The sequence below is a fragment of the Leucoraja erinacea genome, chromosome 17 (assembly GCF_028641065.1).
Source record: "Leucoraja erinacea ecotype New England chromosome 17, Leri_hhj_1, whole genome shotgun sequence".
Taxonomy (NCBI): Eukaryota; Metazoa; Chordata; class Chondrichthyes; order Rajiformes; family Rajidae; genus Leucoraja; species Leucoraja erinaceus.
This window is the reverse complement of record NC_073393.1, coordinates 37319724-37341115: the sequence shown is the minus strand read 5'-3', so window position 1 is coordinate 37341115 and position 21392 is coordinate 37319724. Positions and strand designations below refer to the sequence as shown.

Sequence of the window (21392 nt, the reverse complement as noted above, 5' to 3'; positions counted from 1 at the left end):
GCTGCCTGTGGCAATGAATTCCACAGTTCACCACCCTCTGACTTAAGAAATTCCTGCTCATCTCCTTCCTAAAGGAATGTCTTTTAATTCTGAGGCTGTGGCCACTGGTCCTAGACTCTCCCACTAGTGGAAACATCTTCTCCAAATCCACTCCATCCAGGTTTTTACCAGGCTGGGACAGACGGCAACAGCTTCACACCGTGTCCCAAAGCTTGTGTCCTATCCTGCATCACCCAAGGCAGCAGAGATGTTATAGGAGAGGGCAAGTACCGTAACAAAGAGCTCACAATGGTTTGGGTAACATTCAGGAATGTCTATGCATGGCACATCATGAATATTACTGAAGAACGGTCTTGACCCGAACTATAATCTCTACCTTTTCTCCAGAGATGCTGCCTGACCCACTGAGTTACTCCAGCACTTTGTGACTATTCATATTTCCCCTCACCCATCTGCCCAAGCCCACTCTCCCCCCTCCTATCCGATGTTCCTTTCCACCCATAAACCTCTCTCTGCCTTTACATTTCACTCCTCTTTCAAATCTGCTCTTCGTAACTTTTTAGTCATAGAATGATGCAGTGTGGAAACAGGCCCTTCAGCCCAACTTGCCCACACCGACCAACAGTCCCATCTAAACTAGTCCCACTCACACGCGTTTGGCCCATATCTATCTAAATCTGTGCTATCCATGTACGTGTCCAAATATCTCTTAAATATTAGGATAGTCCCAGCCTTAACTACTTCCTCTGGCAGCTCGTTACATACACCCAGCACCCTTTGCGTGAAAAGGCTACCTCAGATTCCTGTTAATTTCTGAAATATTGGTCATAAATTTGGTGCAAAAATGCTCCAAAACAAGGCTCAGAATGGATCAGAGCATCTAAAATCCCTGAGCTTCCAGGGCCCTTAAGTGGGCCCTGGACCCTGGCATCGAGGGACTTCACGCTTCGCGCTATTGATGTGCGCTGTGTGCACACTATTTCACATTAAGTTTTTTGTAATCCTGTCATGTCGCCCCCCTTTTTGGAAAGCTTCGTACGGGCCTACCACTGAAGTGTATTTTCAGATGTACTGTCCTCTTTGGAGATAACCCCGTCATCACAAGATACAAGATCATAATATCTGATGTGTTCATATATTTAGATATAACAGGGGATGATTTTTGTGACAGCAGAGTAACCCCCGGGCTGTCTTCATGGTAAGCAAGAGCTTAAAGATCTGACATTGGGCACATATGGAAATATATAGCAATACATTAGGAAGCAATGATAAATAGCTCTTTTGGTAACGCAGGTGATGGAGTAGTTAATTGAGGGAGCCCAAGAAATACAGGCAACCTCTGAAGGTATGTGGTAATTGACGTGTCCACTTCAAGTGCTATTAACCTGATAACTAAAGAGCCTGTCCCACTTGGCCGTCATTTGTGCGCCATTTACACGACCTGGTAGCGTGTGGGTAGCGCTGGACGGGCGCATGGAGTGTGGAGTTGAGCGCGGTATCGCACAGTTCTTCCGACTGAGACAGGATTTTGTTCTGCACAAAATCATCGCGCACCACCGGCCTGTCACGTAAATGATGGCCAAGTGGGACACCCTGGCGCGGCGCAACTTCTCACCTCCAACAGCAGCAGCAGGCAAGCAATCGCCGAGCTCTGCCTGGGGCTCACGGCCGTTGCGGATCCGGATCCGCCCCACTCCTACTCCCAGAGCGGGGCCAAGATGATTGGAGATAGACACAAAATGCAGGAGTAACTCAGCGGGACCGCAGCGTCTCTAGAGAAGCAATGGGTGACGTTTCGGGTCGAGACTCTTCTTCAGACTGAGACATCATCCATTCCTTCTCTCCAGAGGTGCTGCCGGTCCTGCTGAATTACTCCTGCATTTTGTGTCAGTCACTGCCGGCCTGTCGCATAAATGACGGCCAAGTGGTGTTTAGGGCTCAGAGGTCTGCAAGTACACAGTGATCGTGCAGGGAACGTAATGCCCAAAGCAACTGTTTCATGCAATTCATCTTGCGTTGGTCAAGCAGTGAAAACTAAATGGCCACCCATTGGTTGAAGATGCTGCACCTTATTGCTCAATGCATATAAAATGCCATGCTTTGTACATTCAAAGCCCTATTCTTATGGTGATAGACTGATATTTGACCAGGGTACAGACTTATCCAAGAGATTATTTTATTCCACAACTACTTTATATTTGTAGCTAAGGGCAGGTCTGGCAGAGAAAGGCAAATACAATGACCCAATATCAACAAGTGTTCAAGACATGCACCTTTTTCTACAATGTTCCTTCGCAATACTCCCAAACACCAGCTAACCACCATTGCCCCGCCCACATAATCCTATCTTTCTGCTAGATTCTGCACCTATTCTAGGATCTCTCCAGTCATATCATATTCGTGGGCATCCTTTCTGCTCCAGGCATGTTCCAGGGCTTCACAAAATTCTAGCAAATTATTTAACAGTTACTGTCCTCAAGTTCCAAAACAAAAATGTTCCTGCAGCCTTTGCAAAGCACAAGTAAACTAATACTTCCCAGGACACAAGCATTATGTACAATATATTGGGAAGGATCAGGTGAAATTATTTATGCTCTCTGGTAAAAATATTGTTTTGAAGGCACACCAGTCCCAATTGGTTTGATCTCACTGCAAACAGAAACACACCAAGGATAATTTAATATTACTGCATTGTAAACCATTAAAAAAACAAATGGTTTGATTACACTCTTCAAAATGAATGTTAATATTGTCCAATATTTGTGTACCCTCCTATAACTTAAAATGAAATACGCTTCATGCAATATTTCATTATGTTTAAGTTTTCATGGTGTTCCCCCCCACCCCCCAAACTTGCCATGTCAATAAGACAATTTCTAAATTCCCAGAAAAGGACCGGATATGCCTTTGGACAACATTTAAAATAGTGCAATATAATATAAGTCTTAAAAACATTTTTGTCCTAGGTAACATGATGGAACAATGAAAAAATATTCTCACAATTTGAAAGCATTGTCTTAAGTTCTCTGCTCGAAACCAGTGAAATACTTAAAATATGAATGCAGTGCCTAAATACTGAAAACAAAGTCTAAGTAACAATAACCAAATTTGGGGTTGCACACGAAGCAACAAGTATTACACAGGGGAAGATAAAAAAAGATATTCTTCAAATGTTAATGCGCCTATCATTAGATTAATAACTTTCGCAATGTAAGTGTTAATGGACAACTTATCCAAAGCCATGGTGTTTACATCAATATTTTACTTGGTTCCACTTATTACCAAGCTCAGTTGGTTCATGTTGGCAAAACAAATTCTCCATAGCCTCACCCTTTCAATTCTGCATATTATGCTTGTTTTGACTAAATGCATTGAAGAATTTTGCAAAAATGAGGTTGGATTTAAACCTTTTGGTTGACAACATCCATGTAAGATAAAAATCAGAACGACATTTAGAAAATATTTATTCAAACGTGAGTGCACTGTTGACGGTATCTTCCTAGATTTGGCTGATGATTAACAAATGACTGTTGGAGGAAACGACTGCTCAAGCTGAAAACCTGAAATAAAAACAGAAAATGCTGGAAACTTTCAGCAGGTCAGGTCCGATCTGTGGAGACGGTAGCAAAACTAACGTTTCAGTCAAATTGACTTTTTGGATAGAATAAAGCTAAATGGTGAGTGATTTTAAGTAAAATAGTTATTTTTCATAATCCCTCTCGCATCCACTTCCATAAGCATAGGCTATGCAGTGAAACTAGTCAAGTGACCCAGGTACAATTGTTGTTAAATGTTTTAAACTTTAGGTAGGACAATTGGGAGGACATGAATGAATGAAATAAGGGAAGGGTAACTGGATTTGGTCAGTGACAAAGTAAACTTAAAAGTAATGCTTTGGAAAAAACATTAGAATGGGAAGATGCAACATGGGAATCTAATCTTGCTGGAAATTGACGATTTGGATTTATAGATGCTCAGATGTCCAATTCAAGGGAAGCATTAGTTAAAAAATGTATTAAAAAAAAGTGCCTGGACAAACACTTAAATTAGATTTAATCTGGTATCCCCTCCCATCTCTACAGGTGCAGCCTCTCCCCCACCATCACCTCCACGAGGCAGCCCCCCTAACACCACAGCTGCAGCACCTCCCATGCCAGCATCCCCTCAACTGTTCTTCACGGCGGACGAGGTTAGAGCTGAGCTGAGGAGGTTGTGCCCTGATAAAGCAGCTGGCCTTGATGGTGTATGTCCCAGGCTACTGAAAGACTGTGCGGCTCAGCTGGCGGAGTCTCTCCAGACCATGTTCAACCCGGGTCTCCAGTCAGGGAGGGTACCAGGTCAGTGGAAAACATGTCTCGTGCCGGTTCCCAAAGCAGGTGGCCAACCGAGATCAACGACTACAGACCGGTGGCCCTTACATCTCATATCATGAAGACAATGGGAGCGGCTACTCATTCATCTCCTGGCAAAAAGAATTTCACTACACCTAGGTGTATGTGACAAAATAAATTTGAAATTTGAATTTGAATTCGAGTCCACAAGTCCAGCACGCACTCGACCCACTACAGTTTGCGTACCTGGAGAACATTGGTGTGGATGATGTAGTCCTCTACATGCTGCACCGGATCTACTCCTTTTTGGACGAACCAGGTGGCTAAGTGAGGATTATGTTCTTCGACTTTTCAAGTGCGTTCAACACCATCCAACCCCTGATTCTGAAAGACCAGCTTAAGAAGATGGTGGTGGACTCCACCTTTATCTCCTGGATATACAACTACCTGACGGATCGACCAGTTTGTTAAGCTGGGGGACTGTGTTTCCGGGACAGTGGTGTGCAATGTTGGAGCCCCACAGGGAACGGTTCTGGCACCGTTCCTCTTCACCCTGTATACAGCAGACTTCAATTATAAGTCTGACACATGCCAGGTACAGAAATATCCAGATGACACAGCGATTGTGGCATGTGTAAGGAATGGGCATGAGGAGAAATACAGGGACTTGACCAGTGCATTCTGTGCCTGGAGTAAAGAGAACTGTCTCATCCTGAATACAACCAAGACTAAAGAGATGGTGGTTAACTTTGGCAGGTCCAAGCTCCCCCTTCAGTCGGTCAATGCTGCAGGGGCTGACATTGAGGTGGTGCAGACATATAAATAACTTGGAGTGCACCTTGATAACAAACTGGACTGGTCTGTCATCTCTGACGCCCTGTACAAAAAAGGCCAGAGCAGACTCTTTTTCTTCAGAAGGCTTAAATCCTTCAATGTGCGTAATGATATGCTGTACATGTTTTACAATACTGTGGTTGCAAGTGTCATTTTTTACGCTGTTGTCGGCTGGGGCAACAGCATCACTGGTAAAATGGGCAAGCTCAATGCTGGAGGGGAGAGTGGACTCTGGGATGGATGTGCTTGCGAGGCGTATGAGGCGCAAGGTGCAGGTCATCCTGGAAAACCCGGGTATCCCCTCCATGTAATTCTGGAGTCAAAAGAGCACTCGGAACAACAACTGGCTCCTCTCCCTGCACTGTAGAACGGAGCGGTTCAGGAGATCCTTCACCTTTGCAGCCATTAGATTTTATAATACGGACCGCTAGGCTGTAGGGGGATGCGTTTTTTTTTAAATTGTTAATTATTGGTCTTATAAAGTATTTATTGCTCTCAGGTATTGTCCACGTTGTATTTTATGTCTGCTTTCGTTTTGAATGTGTTGGTTTGTTGGTTGGGGGCTTCTGGACATCTGAATTTCCCTGAGGGGATCAATAAAGTATTTATTATCGTTATTATTATCACCTAGCCATAAAGGCTACAGGTCAAGTGTTGGAATCTGGGATTAATGTGGATGAATGACCAGTGGTCGGTGTGGACTTGGTGGACCAAATGCTCTATCTATATCTGTATGACTATATAAAATACCAAATACACATTGCTTTAAATTGTACAGTAGTACAAATTCTAAAAGATGCAAGAAAATGTGCATATTACAAATATAGAATAACACGATAAGGCTTTAACATTTGAACACGGAGAAGTACTATTGCATTTTACTACGAACCCGGAATTTAAGTATAGGGACTTGTATCCAAAAACGCAATGCACATCTAAATGGGACATTACATTTAAAAATTCGATCATACACGTTGAAAGATTATTGTAAAACCATTACATGTTGCAGACGAAATTGAACGGGCGGCCTGGTGGCGTTTAACACACTTGAAACTGACCTCCTCCAGGAATTTAGTGACATCGTACACTTTGTCGTGTATGACCAGCCACGTAGATTTGCTCTTGTCGTGAGTTTTCACTTCTTCCATTGAGAAATAGTTCACCTCCGGCTCATTGTCAGCGCTGTCCGTTTTCTCCCCCATTTTGCACCTCCACCGGCTCCCTGAGCTACCGGCTGCTGCACTTCCCTGGTTCGGCGCCCGGGCGTCGCGTGACCTCGTCACGTGACCGCCATCTCGCCACGGCTCAGGTGGCAACGGCCAATCGCGCGCTGGCGCGAGGCGCTGGAGCAGAGTCCCGCCGGAAACTCGGCTGTGGTGCACGTGACCTGTTTGCCGTGTGCAAAGCAAAGCAAAGATCACAGAGCGGACGTTGGCTGTGCGTCTTTGCTGAAGTGCACAATAGCTTGGCGTCAATTATCAAATCTTACCTGAATAATCTGCATCTGAATTACTTCAAAAAAATAAAAGGGATTTTAAAAAAACATTTTCTTAGCAAAATATGTCTTGATTAGTACAGGTGACAGGGGTTATGGGGAGAAGGCAGACGAATAGGGTTGGGAGGGAGAGATAGTTCAGCTATGATTGAATGATGGAGTAGACTTGATGGGCCAAATGGCCTAATTCTACTATCCCTTATAGCCTTGTGAGAATAGTGGTTTTCAGTTAATATTCACATTTGACTATTATAATTACATTAAAGGATAGGACTGACCTGAATTATTTTTTTGTTTTTTTTTGTATACATGGGGATTGAATATGTCAAGAGGTACACAAAAATGCTGGAGAAACTCAGCGGGTGCAGCAGCATCTAATGGAGCGAAGGAAATAGGTGACGTTTCGGGCCGAAACCCTTCTTCAGAATATGTCAGGCTAGTTTATATTGTTCTTAATCTCATCTGTGAATTCTGACATTTATGTTTACATTGCACAATGCCAACTTTTCTATTGTTAAAAAAAAAAATGATGAAAAATACTCAACGGGTCAGGGGGTACTTTGAGACAGAAACAGGATTAGCATTTCAGATCGTTCATCAGAACAGACAAAAGTTTGAGATAAAACAACTTTAAAAATGCTGGGAAGGTGGAAGGTAAGAAAGATTAAATGACAAATTTAAATGCAGGATGAGAGAGCCTGTAAATAGATTAATTAATAAAAAAGATGTTTGGATGAGATGTGAATAAGAAAAGCAAAATAATTATCTGATCATCAGAAGAATAAAAATATTTTTGGAGTTGGATATATGAAATTCAAAAGCTGGAATTGGTGATTATCTGAGGTTGTTGAAGTTTTAATTTGAAGGTTACAATATGCCAACATGAAATGAGGTCTTGTTCTTTGCGTTTAATTTTGACATTTGTAGGAAACTGAAAATAGAGTTCAGAGTAGGAATGGCAAGAAGAATTTAAATTGCAGGTAATTAGAAGTTTGAGGTCACCATCTGAGTCCAAGCATATTTTCCAGGTGAGGTAGTATTTAAAATGTACTGTGTATTCTATTTAGTAAAGACATTTGTTACATCCGACTTTGTGTAAAAGCCATTTGTTCAGAGAAGTCTTTCACAATATTTCAACTAGCTTCTGATGTGAATAATCCCTTAACTGCGTAGCAACCATCATCTGAGACCCATTGGAGAAACGTGAAACTACAGATATTGGAATCTCCAGCAACAACAATGTGCTGAAGGAGCTCAGCAGAGTGAGCAGGTTCTGTGGGGGGAAAGGAATTGTTTGCATTTGGGTCAAAATCCTGATCGTGATGAAAGCAGAGAGAGAGAGAGCCAGAGGAAAGAGGAGGCATTGATACAGGAAGTGATTTGTGGACAGATAAAGGCTGAAGGTTGGTCAGGTGAGGCAGGAATGGAAGAGGAGGACGGGTGGAGCTGAGAGATAGAGTTGGATTAATGAAAGAAGGAGTTAGACTAAATAAGAAAAGTGGAAAATTGAATCGGGGAGGGTGAAGGTGGAGGTAGCTGCTGTGGGATGTTAAGCAGGAACACAAAGGCAACCAGTACTAGAATCTGATAAGTAAGAAATAATCATTAGGGGAGAGGTGAGTGGCAGATGGAACCAGAACCAGATGGGGATGTGGAGGAAGCTTGTGAAAAATGTGTGCTCAGGTTTTGCTTAGAATTATGAGGGGGATGATAATGGAGTTGGGGCCAAAAATGAGAGGACAGGAGAAGGATCGAAAGAACATCGGAACTTCCCAGTTGGTCTTGCCGATAGAGAGGAGACCATATTGGGGGCAGCAAAATACTGTGGACAAGGTTGAAGGAATGCATGTAAATCTTTGACGCACAAAGTGCTCCTTAGGTTCCTAAATGGTGATGAAGTAGGTGTAAGAAACAGTGTTACACCTCATGCAGTTGCAGGGGAAGATTTCGGGTTAGGCATGGGTGAGGCGGGTTGTCAGGAAGGGTGAGGGCTGGGAGAATTCCATCTTGTGTATGGATAGAGGTGGGGTGAGAGCAGAGGTCTAAGAAATAAAGGAAATGTGAGAGAGTTCTCAATTACCCACAGTCGAAGGAAAACCAGTTTTGCTGAAAGAGGAAGGTGTTCAGGTGTCCTGGAGTGGAATTTGTCATCGTGAGAGCAGTTTTGGCTATCATATGCAGCAAGGTGTAATGAAATTCCTTGTTAAAATGAAACTCACAGTATACATACAGTAATGGTAAATACAATAATAAATACAGTGACAAGTATAAAACCGCAGAATGGCACAAGATTGTAGTGCAAAATACGAATAGTGCAAAATAATCCAAAAAAACATGTACCGTGGTTTTGTATGTGCGAGGTCGTGTCTCAAAAATCTGATTTGGTGTTTTTAACATGTGACCAAATAGGTAGATGAGGACATAGCTGTAGATGTTGTATATATGTACTTCAGTAAAGCATTTAACAAGGTTCCACATGGTCAGTTGCTGTGGAAGGCTAGATTGCATGGGATCCAAGGAGAGATAGCTGAATGGATAGAAAATTGGCTTCATGGAAGGAAGCAGAGGGTGATGGTGGAAGGCTGCTTCTCGGACTGGAGGCCTGTGACTAGTGGTGTACCTCAGAGTTTGGTGCTGGGCCTGTTACTGTTTGTCATCTACATTAATAATTTGGATGAGAAAATATATAGCCAGATTAGCAAGTTTGCAGATGATACAAAATTGCGTGCTTTTGCAGACAGTGAGATGATTGTGTAAAATTGCAGTTGGGTCTTGATTGATGGGCCAGTGAGCTGAGGAATGGTTGATGGAATATAATACAGAGAAATGTGAGGTGTTGCATTTTGGGAAGTCTTAACATGGGTAGCATCTACACAGTGAATGGTAGGGCTCTAGAGAGTATTGTAAAGCAGGAGGATTTAGGAGTGCAGTTGCATGGTTCCTTGAAGATGGAGTTGCAGGGAGATTGGGTGGTCAAAAAGGCACATTGACCTTCATCAGTCAGAGTATTGAGTATAGAAGTTGGGAGGCCACATTTAGAGAATTGTGTTATGTTCTGGACACCATGTTATAGGAAAGATGTTGGATGAACCACGAGATCCGCATTCTTCTGAAGACCAGATCCCAGGCATTTAGGTCTGGTGACGCAGGGTTTATAGGAAATCCAGATATGACCTTGACAAGGCCATCAAAAAGGCAAAAGAGACTTCTGCTGGAGGATGAGGTGGATTTTCGGAAGCTGTGGCAGGGCTTGAATGCCCACCTCCTACAAGACAAAATCAGAAAGCAGGTCAAAAGTATCACTCCCTGATGAGCTCAATGCATTCTATGCACGCTTTGGTAGGGAGAACACAGATGTGCCTTCCCGAGTGCCCATTCGCCCTGATGGTATTACAGTCACAGTCACAGAGGCCGACGTCAGAAGATCCTTCAGGGGGGTGACCCCTCGGAAAGTGCCTGGACATGATGGTATACCCGTCGAGTTCTCAAAACCTGTGCAGACCAACTGGCGGGAGTTTTTACAGACATTTTCAACCTTTCACTTCTGAGGTCTGAGATTCCCACCTGCTTGAAGAGGGCATCCATAATACCGGTGCCCAAGAAGAGTAAGGTGACGTGCCTCAATGACTAGCGACCAGTGGCACTAACGTCTGTGGTGATGAAACATAGAAACATAGGTGCAGGAGTAGGCCATTCGGCCCTTCAAGCCTGCAACGCCATTCAATATGATCATGACTGATCATCCAACTCAGTATCCCGTACCCGCCTTCTCTCCATACCCCCTGATCCCCTTAGTCACAAGGGCCACATCTAACTCCCTCTTAAATATAGCCAATGAACTGGCCTCAACTATGTTCTGTGGCAGAGAATTCCAGAGATTCACCACTCTCTGTGTGAAAAATATTTCTCTCATCTCGGTCCTAAAAGACTTCCCCCTTATCCTTAAACTGTGACCCCTTGTTCTGGACTTCCCCAACATCGGGAACAATCTTCCTACATCTAGCCTGTCCAACCCCTTAAGAATTTTGTACGTTTCTATGTGCTTTGTTTTGAGAAGGACTTTGAGAGGTTGGTTATGGGGCATATCAACTCCTACCTCGAAAAGTTCACCTACCGCCACAACAGGTCAACGGAAGATGCAATCTCACTGGCTCTCCACTCCACATTGGACCACTTGGACAATAAAAACATTTACGTCAGGCTGTTGTTTATAGACTCCAGCTCGGCATTCAATACCATCATCCCCTCCAAGCTGGTTACCATACTCAGAGAACTGGGTCTCTGCGCATCCCTCTGGAATTGGATCCTAAACTTCCTCATCCACAGACTACAGTCAGTTCGAATTGGCAGAAACTCTTCATCCTCAGTAACAATTAGTACAGGAGCACTTCAAGGATGCGTGCTCAGCCACCTGCTTTACTCACTCTATACCCATGATTGCGTAACCGGACATAGTGCGAACTCCATCATCAAGTTCGGTGACGACACCACTGTTGTTGGACGAATCACAGATGATGATGATTCAGAGTATAGAAATGAAATTGACCGATTGATCAAATGGTGCCAGCATAACAACCTGGCTCTCAACATCAGTAAAACCAAGAAACTGATTGTGGACTTTGGTAGGGGAAGGACCCACAATCCTGTTTACATCAATGGGACGATGGTGGAGAGGGTTAAAAACTTCAAATTCCTGGGCATGCATATTTCCGAAGATCTTTGCTGGACCCAGCACACTGATGCAATTCTAAAGCGACTCTACCTCCTGAGAAGATTACGGAGATTCGGTATGTCAAAGAGGATTCTCCTGAACTTCCACAGGTGCAAACTCGAGAGCATACTGACTGGTTGCATCGTGGCCTGGTTCGGCAACTTGAACGTCCAGGAGCGGAAAAGACTGCAAAAAGTTGTGACCACTGCCCATCACTGGCTTTGATCTCCTCGCCATCGAAGGGATCCATCGAAGTCGCTGCCTCAAAAAGGCAGCCAACATTATCAAAGACCCACACCATCCTGGCCACACTCATTTCACCATTGCCAATGGGAAGAAGGTATACGACCCTAAAAACCGTAACGCCCAGGTTCAGGAACAGCTTCTTCCTTACAGCCATCAGGCTATTAAACATAACAACAAATAAGCTCTGAACTGCAACAGACTATCATTATTATTGCACTATATTTGTTATTTATTGAGATTGAGTATGTGTGCATGTGTTTACACACACTGAACTTTTTTCTTCTCCCATTATGTACAATGTTTACATATTCTGTTGTGCTGCAGCAAGCAAGAATTTCATTGTCCAATCTGGGACAATAAAACACTCTTGACTTTTGAAGCTGGAGCGGGTACAGCGAAGATTTACGAGGATGTTGCCTGGATTAGAGAGTCTGAGCTATAGGGAGAGGTTGAATAGGCTGGGGCTCTATTCCTTGGAGCGCAGGAGGATGAGGGGTGATCTTATAGAGGTGTATAAAATCATGAGAGGAATAGATCGGGTTGATGGACACAGTCTCTTGCCCAGAGTAGGTGAATCGAGAACCAGAGGATAAGGTTTAAGGTGAAGGGGAAAAGATTTAATAGGAATCTGAGGGATAACTTTTATGGTGCTTTGTATCAGGAAAAATGCAGGTCTTGTCAAGGATGCCTCTCACCCTGTATATTCCCTTTTCTCTTTACTGCCTTCTGGGAGTAGACACAGGAACCTTTTCACACAATGGGTGGGTGGGGGTATGGAACAAGGTGCTAGAGGAGGTAGTTGAGGCAGGAACGATTAAGAAACGGTTAGACAGGTACATGGATTGGACAGGTTTGGAGAGATATGGGCGAAACACGGGCAGGAGGGGCGAGCATAGCTGGGATATGTGGGCCGGTGTGGGCAAGCTGTATCACTCTTTGACAGAATAACCAAATGAGGTAGAATTAATAATAAGAGTATATGGTGGCACTCGGGGAATGGGGTGTGAAAGAGGTGATTGGTTCAGGAGTTAGATAGCAGTGGGGAGGAAACTATTCTAAAGTCAGGACATCTGAACTTTCAAGGTCCTGTGTCTACTCCCAGAAGGCAGTAAAGAGAAAAGGGAATGTACAGAGTGAGAGGCATCCTTGACGAGACCTGCATTTTTCCTGATGCAAAGCACCATAAAGATGGGCTCGATGGAAAAAAAATGACAACCAGCGATGGACTGGACTGTGTTTACTACTGTATGCAGATACAGGTAATCATGAGCAAAGCAGTTGCCATACCAGGCTGACAGGCATCCAGTCAGAATACTTTCTTTTGCACATCTATAGAAGTTCAAGAGAATCTTCACAGACATGCCGAATCTTCTTGGATGCTTTAGAAAGTAAGTAAGCTGATGTGCTTTCTTGATCCCCACATCAGTGTGAGGCACTAGGTTTTGATTACTAGCGATATAAAACTGAGAGACTGCTACATGCTTTGTTTCACAGAGACATAGCCCACAGCTGATATACAGTGGCTTGCAAAAGTTTTCATACCCCTTGAACTTTTCCACATTTTGTCACATTACAACCACAAACGTAAATCTATTTTATTGGGATCATGCAGACAGCATTGAGTGGAAAAATGCTGGGTTCTGTTGCAGCTGTGATGACGAAGTTAGTCACTCATTTTGAGGAACCTGATCATTGGTGATAATGTGCGAGTCAATTGTTTGAGTCATTTAACCTGATCATTGGTGATAATGAGGTCATGCACGTACGAGTCAATTGTCTTCAGGAACCTGACATTTGCCTTTACACACATACAGTGTCATGATATGATTGGAGGACCAAGAAAGCAAGCCAAATTGCATCTGCTTGCTGCTGCTTTTTCACTTGTACTATGCCTATTGTACTCTGGGGAACACTTGGAACTTCAAGAGAGTGATAGGTCGTGGACCAGAGTATGTCCCCTGGGGTGACGCATAAACTTGTTGAAGCAAGAACAGTGTATTGGTTCGGTATATTTACTGAGGAAAGATCGAGAGAAAAGGAATCCAGTTTAACAACTTCTGCCAGTTGCTTATGGAGGCTGCAAAGCCAAGGTCCAGAAGTTTTGGGATGAGCAGTGATGGAAATGGGGGGTATGCAGGGGGACGGCATTCCCCTACTTTTCAGTTTCCAGTTTATGTCCAATTTCTGTACTAGAAGGGAGTCGGAGACGTTTATTAGCTATCCTTTGTCAAGTTTCTAGCAATTAAAATTACTTGTTTATTTGCTATAATTATGCTTGCATATTTTACTCAGCTCTCATAAACAACACATATTAAGTTATCTTATCAAAAAGCAAAAACACAATCTTTCTTTACTGAATTAATAGCTTTACATGGGGATGTGCACGCTGGCAAGCTAACAAGGTGGTTAGGGTGATTAGCCTGGGTAACCAGGTTTTACTGGGTGTGGCCGTGTATGTCCCGCACTCAGCATATTGGAAGTGAAGTTGCTACTTGCTATTTTTTAGTGTTCTCGGCCTCGAGGGGAAAATGTGAATCAGAGTATGTAAAAATCTTGTGAAAGTTGGTATTTTTAAAACCTTTCATCGCGAATGTGCGAGTAATTGTTTGAGTCATTTAACCTGATCATATAATAGTATGCACGTTCGAGTCAAATTCAGGCTGGACATTTGCCTTTACACACTAGCAGAGCCATATGACGTCATATGCCTATTAAGCTCTGGGGTTTTTTTCATGTTTTTACAAGTATGTCCCCTTAATAAGCTTGAAAAATAAAGTATGAAATGTACTGAGGAAAGATAAGGTGATCCCGGCCAGTTGCGACAAGCAAAAAAGGTCAACCGGGTATGAGCAGTGATGGAAAAATGGGGGTATCGGGGGACGGCGTTCCCCTGCTTTTCAGTTTCCAGTTTTTGTTCAATTTCGTACTAGAAGGGAGTCGGAGAGACATTAGCACCTTTGTCAACACAAGCAATTAAAATTACAGTTTAGTTTATAATGTATGCTTGATATTTTATAGGTCTATAAACAACACTAAGTTATCTTATCCGTTCTTTCCCATGTTAATAGCTTTACATGGGGACCATGCTGGCAAGCTAGCAATATTCCATTAGCCCTCTAACCACAAACTTCCAATATTGGTGCTTGGCAGTGGGGGGGTCTTTCTGGAGTGCTGGTATGGGTTCTTGGGGTGGTGGCAGCTCAGTCCTGAGCCAAGCCTGATCTGCTGGCAGCTTTTTAAACTTTAATAAGCCGAGAAATAAAGTATGAAATGTTCAGATAAGGTGATCCCGGCCTCGACTATGTCCTTGAAAAATTCCATTTCAAGCAGGGACGCAAGGCCACCAAATTTTTAAATGTATTTGTTATATAAAATACTACCCCGTTTCCCAAGCAGGGTCCCCCGACGCAATATTCCACCTCCACAATTCAATTGTGCAGTTTCTTACCACTTTGAGGGTTCAGGGTGCAGCTCAGTCCCTCACCAATCTGCTGGCAGCTCAAGCACGGCTCATGACTATTCCTTGAAATTCCATTTCAAGCAGGGTGCAAGGCCACCAAATTTAAATCCATGTTCCTACCATTTCAAGCAGGGTGCAAGGCCACCAAATTCAAGTGCAGTTTCCTACCACTTCAAGCAGGGTGCAAGGCCACCAAAATCAAGTGCAGTTTCCAACCACTTCAAGCAGGGTGCAAGACCACCAAATTCAAGTGCAGTTTCTTACCACTTCAAGCAGGGTGCAAGGCCACCAAATTCAAGTGCCGTTTCATTCCATTTCAAGCAGGCTGCAAGGCCACCAAATTCAAATGCAGCTTCATACCATTTCATGCAGGGTGAAACCACCATAAAACCACATAAAACACCAAACTCACAGTTCAGTAGACATTCAGTGTGTTCAGTTGATTCACAGCTCACAGAGTCGTGACCTCCCCCTCCCTCATCATGCAGATACTGAGCCACACCCACACTTCCGGGTTTATAACCCCTCTCCACCGGAAAAGGTGTGGCATTCATGGCATGATTGACAGGAAAGAGATTCTCAACATTTTTTAAACACTAATAACACTTTTATTTTTCATTGATGGGAAGAATTCTCTGCACCTGCTGAGCAGAGGGGGACTGAGTAAGATGGACAAAAATCACAGCCGTAAGTGGTAGCGTTTTACCCAAAATCAATATACAGGAAGTAAGTGCATTTGCTGTAGTGCCTTTTAACTTCAAGCCAAAGCACCCAAACCGCCATTTGCAATAAGTAGTGCCTTTCAACTTCAAGCCAAAGCACCCAAGCCACCATTTGCAGTAAGAAGTGCCTTTCAACTTCAAGCCAAAGCACCCAAGCCACCATTTGCAGTAAGTAGTGCCTTTTAACTTCAAGCCAAAGCCCCCAAGCCACCATTTGCAATAAGTAGTGTCTTTTAACTTCAAGCCAAAGCACCCAAACAACCATTTGCAGGCAGTGCCTTTTTACTTCAAACAAACTATATTTTCATTTTCAAACCACATTAAGGGGACTCACAGTTGAGTAGACATGTGTTCAGTGTTATTTAAAGCTCAGAGAGACGTGACCCTTTGGCTTCATTCATCTTGCAGAGACTGAGTGAGGCACACCACTTCCTGGTTTTATAATCCCTCTCCCTCCCTCCAGCAGGGGAAGCAGAGAGAATGGTGATTTTTAAAAAATCATTAATATCTCTCTGATTTGTCATCGATGGGAAAAATCGTCTGGTCCAGGAAGGCGCTCTGAGCGAGGTGGCCATAAATGATGGCCGTAGGAGGCGGCGTTCTCTCGGAATCGCAGCACAGTGGGCCAAAAGCGGTCAAGATCAGAATTTTAGTAATATAGATATTTAATATATTATATATATTTTATATATTATCATATGCATTAAAACTCTGATCTTGTTAGTGTGTATATGTGGTTGGCTTTTCATATTCGCGATAAAACTACGCGGTAATGATAACATTTTATATATATATATATATATATATATATACTAGACTAAGTGGGACCTGTTGGGTTCTTGTCACATGGGAGGCCTGGTGCCCCAACGCATTCTGTTCCCTCAACGTAATATTCCACCACTCACCCGTAGCCCCCAACTGCGCAGGTGCGGCTCATTTCCCCTCATCTCCCAGCACTCCATCCCCCTCATCTTCACCCTTCCTCTTCTTTCCCCTCTCCTCCTCCTCTCTTCCAATCCCTCTTTCACCTCTCCCTCCCTCTCCTTTCCCCTACCCTCAGTCACTCCCTCCCTCCATCCGTAACTCCTCTACCCTGCCTACCCCCTTCCTATCCGCCACACTATCCCTCCTCACATCCCCCACTATCCTCTCCCTCTATTCCCCACTCCTTATTTCCCCACTGCGCCTCCTCTCCCTCTATTCCCCCTCCTCTCCCACTCTCCCTCCTCACCTCCTCACTCTTCTTTCCCCTCTCCTACTCTATCCCAATCTCTCCCTCACCTCTCCTTTCCCATACCCTCAGTCACCCCTCCCTCCATAACTCCTTTCCCCTCCCTACCCCCCTCCTCCTCTCCCTCTATTCCCCCCCCCCCCCCACTCGCCCATCTCATCTACCCCATTTTCCTCTCCCACTCCCTCTCCCTTCCTACCCTCTCCTCTCCCTTAATCCCCCCACTCTCCCTCCTCACCTCCCCAGGATCTCGAGGTTGCTGCTCCTCTCCCTTCTTACATGCCCCGGAGGAGCATCAGCCGTCGGCGCTCTCAAAGCCAGACTCAGCATCCAGGCCTCTGGATCCCCGGCAGAACCGGCAGGCAGGTGGGCTGCGCCGGCTGAAAGGATGACTGACGGAGGTTTGTAAACCTTAATAACTTTAAAAATATACCACCGATCGGATCAAAACGTGATACATTTGCGTTACAGGACAACGGTGAGTAACGTGGCAAAAAAATCATAGCGCTATCGCATTCCATTTTTGCGCAAATGTAAAAACAACGCAAGTTGTTCCGAAAGCGTATATCAAGAAGAGAGAGGGAAAGAGAAAGAAAGAAAGAGAGAAAGAGAAAAAAAAGGATTGGACAGTAGATGCAGGAAATATGTTCCACATGTTTGGCCAGTCCAGAACCGGGAATCACGGTTTAAGAATAAGTAGTAGGACCGTGATGAGGAAAAACGTTTCACCCAGAAAGTTGTCAATCTGTGGAATTCTCTGCCACAGAAGGCAGTCGAGGCCAATTCACTGGATGTTTTCAAGAGAGAGTTGGATTTAGCTCTAAGGACCAAGGGAATCAAGGGATATGGGGGAAAAGCCTGAACGGGGTACTGATTTTCGATGATGAGCCATGATCAAATTGAATGGCGGTGCTGGCTCGAAAGGTGGAATGGTCTACTCCTGCACCTATTTTCTATGTTTCTATGACATGGTCAAAAGTCAGTTCCAAAACACAAGCATGAGAAGACAGGGAAAAGGCCTTCACAGCAAAATTCTAGGAAAAGCGCATATATGTGCTATCGATGCAATAGTCAACACAAAGCAAATAAGTGACAGTTCAAGAACTCTACGTGCTACAACTGTTAAAAGAAGGGCCATATTGCATCAGCATGTACAGCACCATTACAGGACAAAGCAAAGCAAAGGCTCGACAAAACCAAATGCGTGAGATTCACAACCTCGAAGAACAGTCAGGGAGTAATGAACTTACACTGTACAACATCTATACTATGGAAAGGAAGACTTTCAGACAAGGGTCAAAGTGAACAATCAATACATTACTATGTGTATTGATACTGCTGCTGATTGCACAATTATATGCAAATACACCTATGAATCCAATTTTAGCTATATGCCTATCACTGAAACAAATGTTCAACTGAAAATGTACTCTGGAGAAGTAGTGGAGACATGTGGAGAGATAGTTTGTGATGTACAACACAAACGCAAGACTTTGAAGTTGCCAATAGTTGTCACATGTTATGTCAATAGGCCAACGTTGATGGTCAAAAATTGGCTCCGCTTATTGAAACTGGACTGGAAATCTTTATTCCAAGTCGAAGCGCAAACACAACTGGATCAGTTGTTGCAGAAACATTATGCTATGTTCAATGACAGCTATGATGGCATAAAGGGTGAGCAAGCACACATCAGCCTTCGACCCGATGTGGAGCCTGTCTACTGTAGGCTGCGCTCAATGCCATATTCACTGAAAAGTAAAGTGGAAACTGAAATCAAATAGTTGGAACAAAACGGTGTACTGGTTAAAACAGATCGCAGTGATTGGTAGTGGTTCCGAAAGCGGACAACAGTGAGATTGTGTGGAGACTACAAAGTGACCATCAACCAGGCAGTAGGTGATGAACAGTATCCACTACCATCCTCACAAGATTTATATGTTGAACTTGCTGGTTCCAAGGTATTCTCTAAGCTACTGTAGATCTGTCACATGCATATGCTCAGTTAATTGTTGATCATAAGGGCCAGAAGTACCTCACGATAAACACACACATGGGGCTGTATTCCTACACAAAACTACTCTATGGTGTGAGGTCAGCACAAAAAATCTTCCAAGCTACATTGGACAAGATTCTGCATGGAACATCACATTGTTTGTGCAATCAAGATGACTTGCTGATTGCAACTGTTACTGAGGAGGAGAATCTGGAGATACGCAGTGAAGTGTCCAAATTGCTTGATGATCACATTATAAAGTTGAAAAGAAGCAAATGTGCATTTTTACAGACCAAAGTAGTGTTTGAGGGGATCAACCAATGAAGAAAAAGATTGAAGCTATAGCAAATGCACCAACACCACAGAATGTGTCTCAACTCCTTTCCTGGGGATGGTAGTTTTACTCACACTTCTTACCTGAGTTAGCACCAAAGTTAACTCCTCTTCACAAGTTGTTGAAAAAGGATAAAAAATGGGAATAGTCCAAAGAGCACCAAAATGCTTATGATGTATGTAAGAAGAGCTTGACCAGAGATACATTACTTGTTTACTACGATACAAATCGCGAGTTAAAGTTAGCTTGTGATGTATCTAGTTGTGGGGTCGGAGCTGTGATTTCACATGTAATGGAACATGGACAAGAAAAGCCTATAGCATTTGCATCACACACACTTACTAAGAGTGAGCATAAGTATGCACAAATTGAGAAAAAAGCCCTTGGTATCATCTTTGGGATCAAGAAATTCCATCAGTATCTGTTGGGTAGGAAATTCACCCTGGTTACTGATCATAAGCCACTTCTCGCTATTCTTGATCCTCAGTCAGCAATACCTACAATGGCAGCCTCGAGGATGCAGCGCTGGGCAGTTCTCCTGTCACAGTATGACTACGGCATTGAGTACCGCAGCTCAAAAGAAAATGCTATCGCTGATGCATGGTCGCGTTTGCCTCATGAAGAATCAGATATGGGCACTGAAGGTGCTATCTACATCACAGAAGCTGTGGACAATGACTTTACAGCAGCTGAAATTGCTGCTGAAACTCAAAAGAATATTGTGTGGCGGCCCCTGGTGGTGAGCTACGCGCAGTGCGAACCTTCGGCTCTGAGGGGAGGGGGGGGGGGTCATGTGTCTCGGTGACGGGAGGTGGATGTCACCGGCTCCCCTGGGGAGTATTTAAGGTGGGGGTCGCGTGCGTACTGGTGTGGTTAGTAGGGAGTCGTTAGAATAGTATTATAGAATCATTGGTTTGGACAAACTCCATGTCCCGCGTCGTTCTTCGCCGGACCGCTTCGCGTCCCGCTACAACAGTGCTAAAACAAGTATACAAACAAACATTGTGTGGATGGTCAGAAATAAAACCATGTACCAATGAACTAAAATCTTATCATAATAGACGCCATGAACTGTCATGTGAGCAAGGGTGTATTAAATATGGTCACAGAGCAATAACAAAGATCCTATAGCGGAGCAAGATAGTCCACTCGACGAAAAAGCCGTAGTAGGTCATGGGTAATCTTCAGCATCATTTCCGTAACCAGCTTCCATCTCCGCAGTAGTATCTTTGTTGTACTTCCGGTGGTGCTGGTGCCAGCAGCCTCCACCTACAGCCCGGTATCTTTTTGTTTTTTTGTTTATTTAGTTATGTAAAAGTGTGTTTTTTTGTGGGGTTTTTTATGTTTTTATGTGGGGGAAGAGGGCACGGTGCGGGGGATACCGTCCTTCAGCCGCTTCCTGGTGAGGACGCGACTATTATTCGAGTCGCGTCCTCGCCCCCCTCCCTCCCCCCACAGCGGCCTACCTACTTTGGCGCGTTTCCCCGGGATCGACCGGAGCTCCAGCAGCGGCGGGTACAGCGCTGAAAACATTTGGCGATGCTTTCGCCGTCTGAGGTATAGTGCTGCACCAAATATCCTGGAGCTGTTTTGCGGAGCTGCGGGCGGCGCTGATGGGCAGCGCGGGGTCCTGTGACTCTGCCCGGCTCGGCCTGCGGACTAGGAGTCAGATCAGGGATAGGGAGGTCCGGGCCGCTGAGGAGGAGGATGCTCAGTCGAGTCCGGCGTCGGCGTTCCACCAGCCCGGCGTGAGGGCCTGAACATCGGGCCAAATGCTTCTCCTCACCAGGAGAACACAGGGGAGAGCTGGCTGGACTATGGTGCCATCCTCACCTTGGTGCCATTTATGTTATGTTGATTTCTGTGTTTGTGCTTTTTTTTAATCCAAAGTTTTAGTTTCATTATTTATATTTATTACTAATGTTGTGTAGTGAAATGTTTTTTATATAGCCTGTAAGGGAAATTCCCGAACAATCACTTTGAATACAATACAATAGCTTTGGCCATGGCGTCCACATCACTAGGTAGCATAGCG

At 44.2% G+C, this 21392-nt stretch overlaps 1 protein-coding gene across 1 annotated transcript in view; it reads right to left on the bottom strand.

Moving 5' to 3' along the window:
- LOC129705415 (cytochrome b5) overlaps positions 1-6460 on the bottom strand; it is a 30188-nt gene extending 23728 nt beyond the window's left edge. Inside the window, exon 1 of the mRNA XM_055648970.1 lies at positions 6224-6460. Within this exon, the coding sequence (XP_055504945.1) occupies positions 6224-6367 (144 nt within the window). The 5' untranslated portion in view covers positions 6368-6460. The remainder of the gene's footprint in view (positions 1-6223) is intronic.
- Between the last annotated feature and the right edge of the window lie 14932 nt (positions 6461-21392).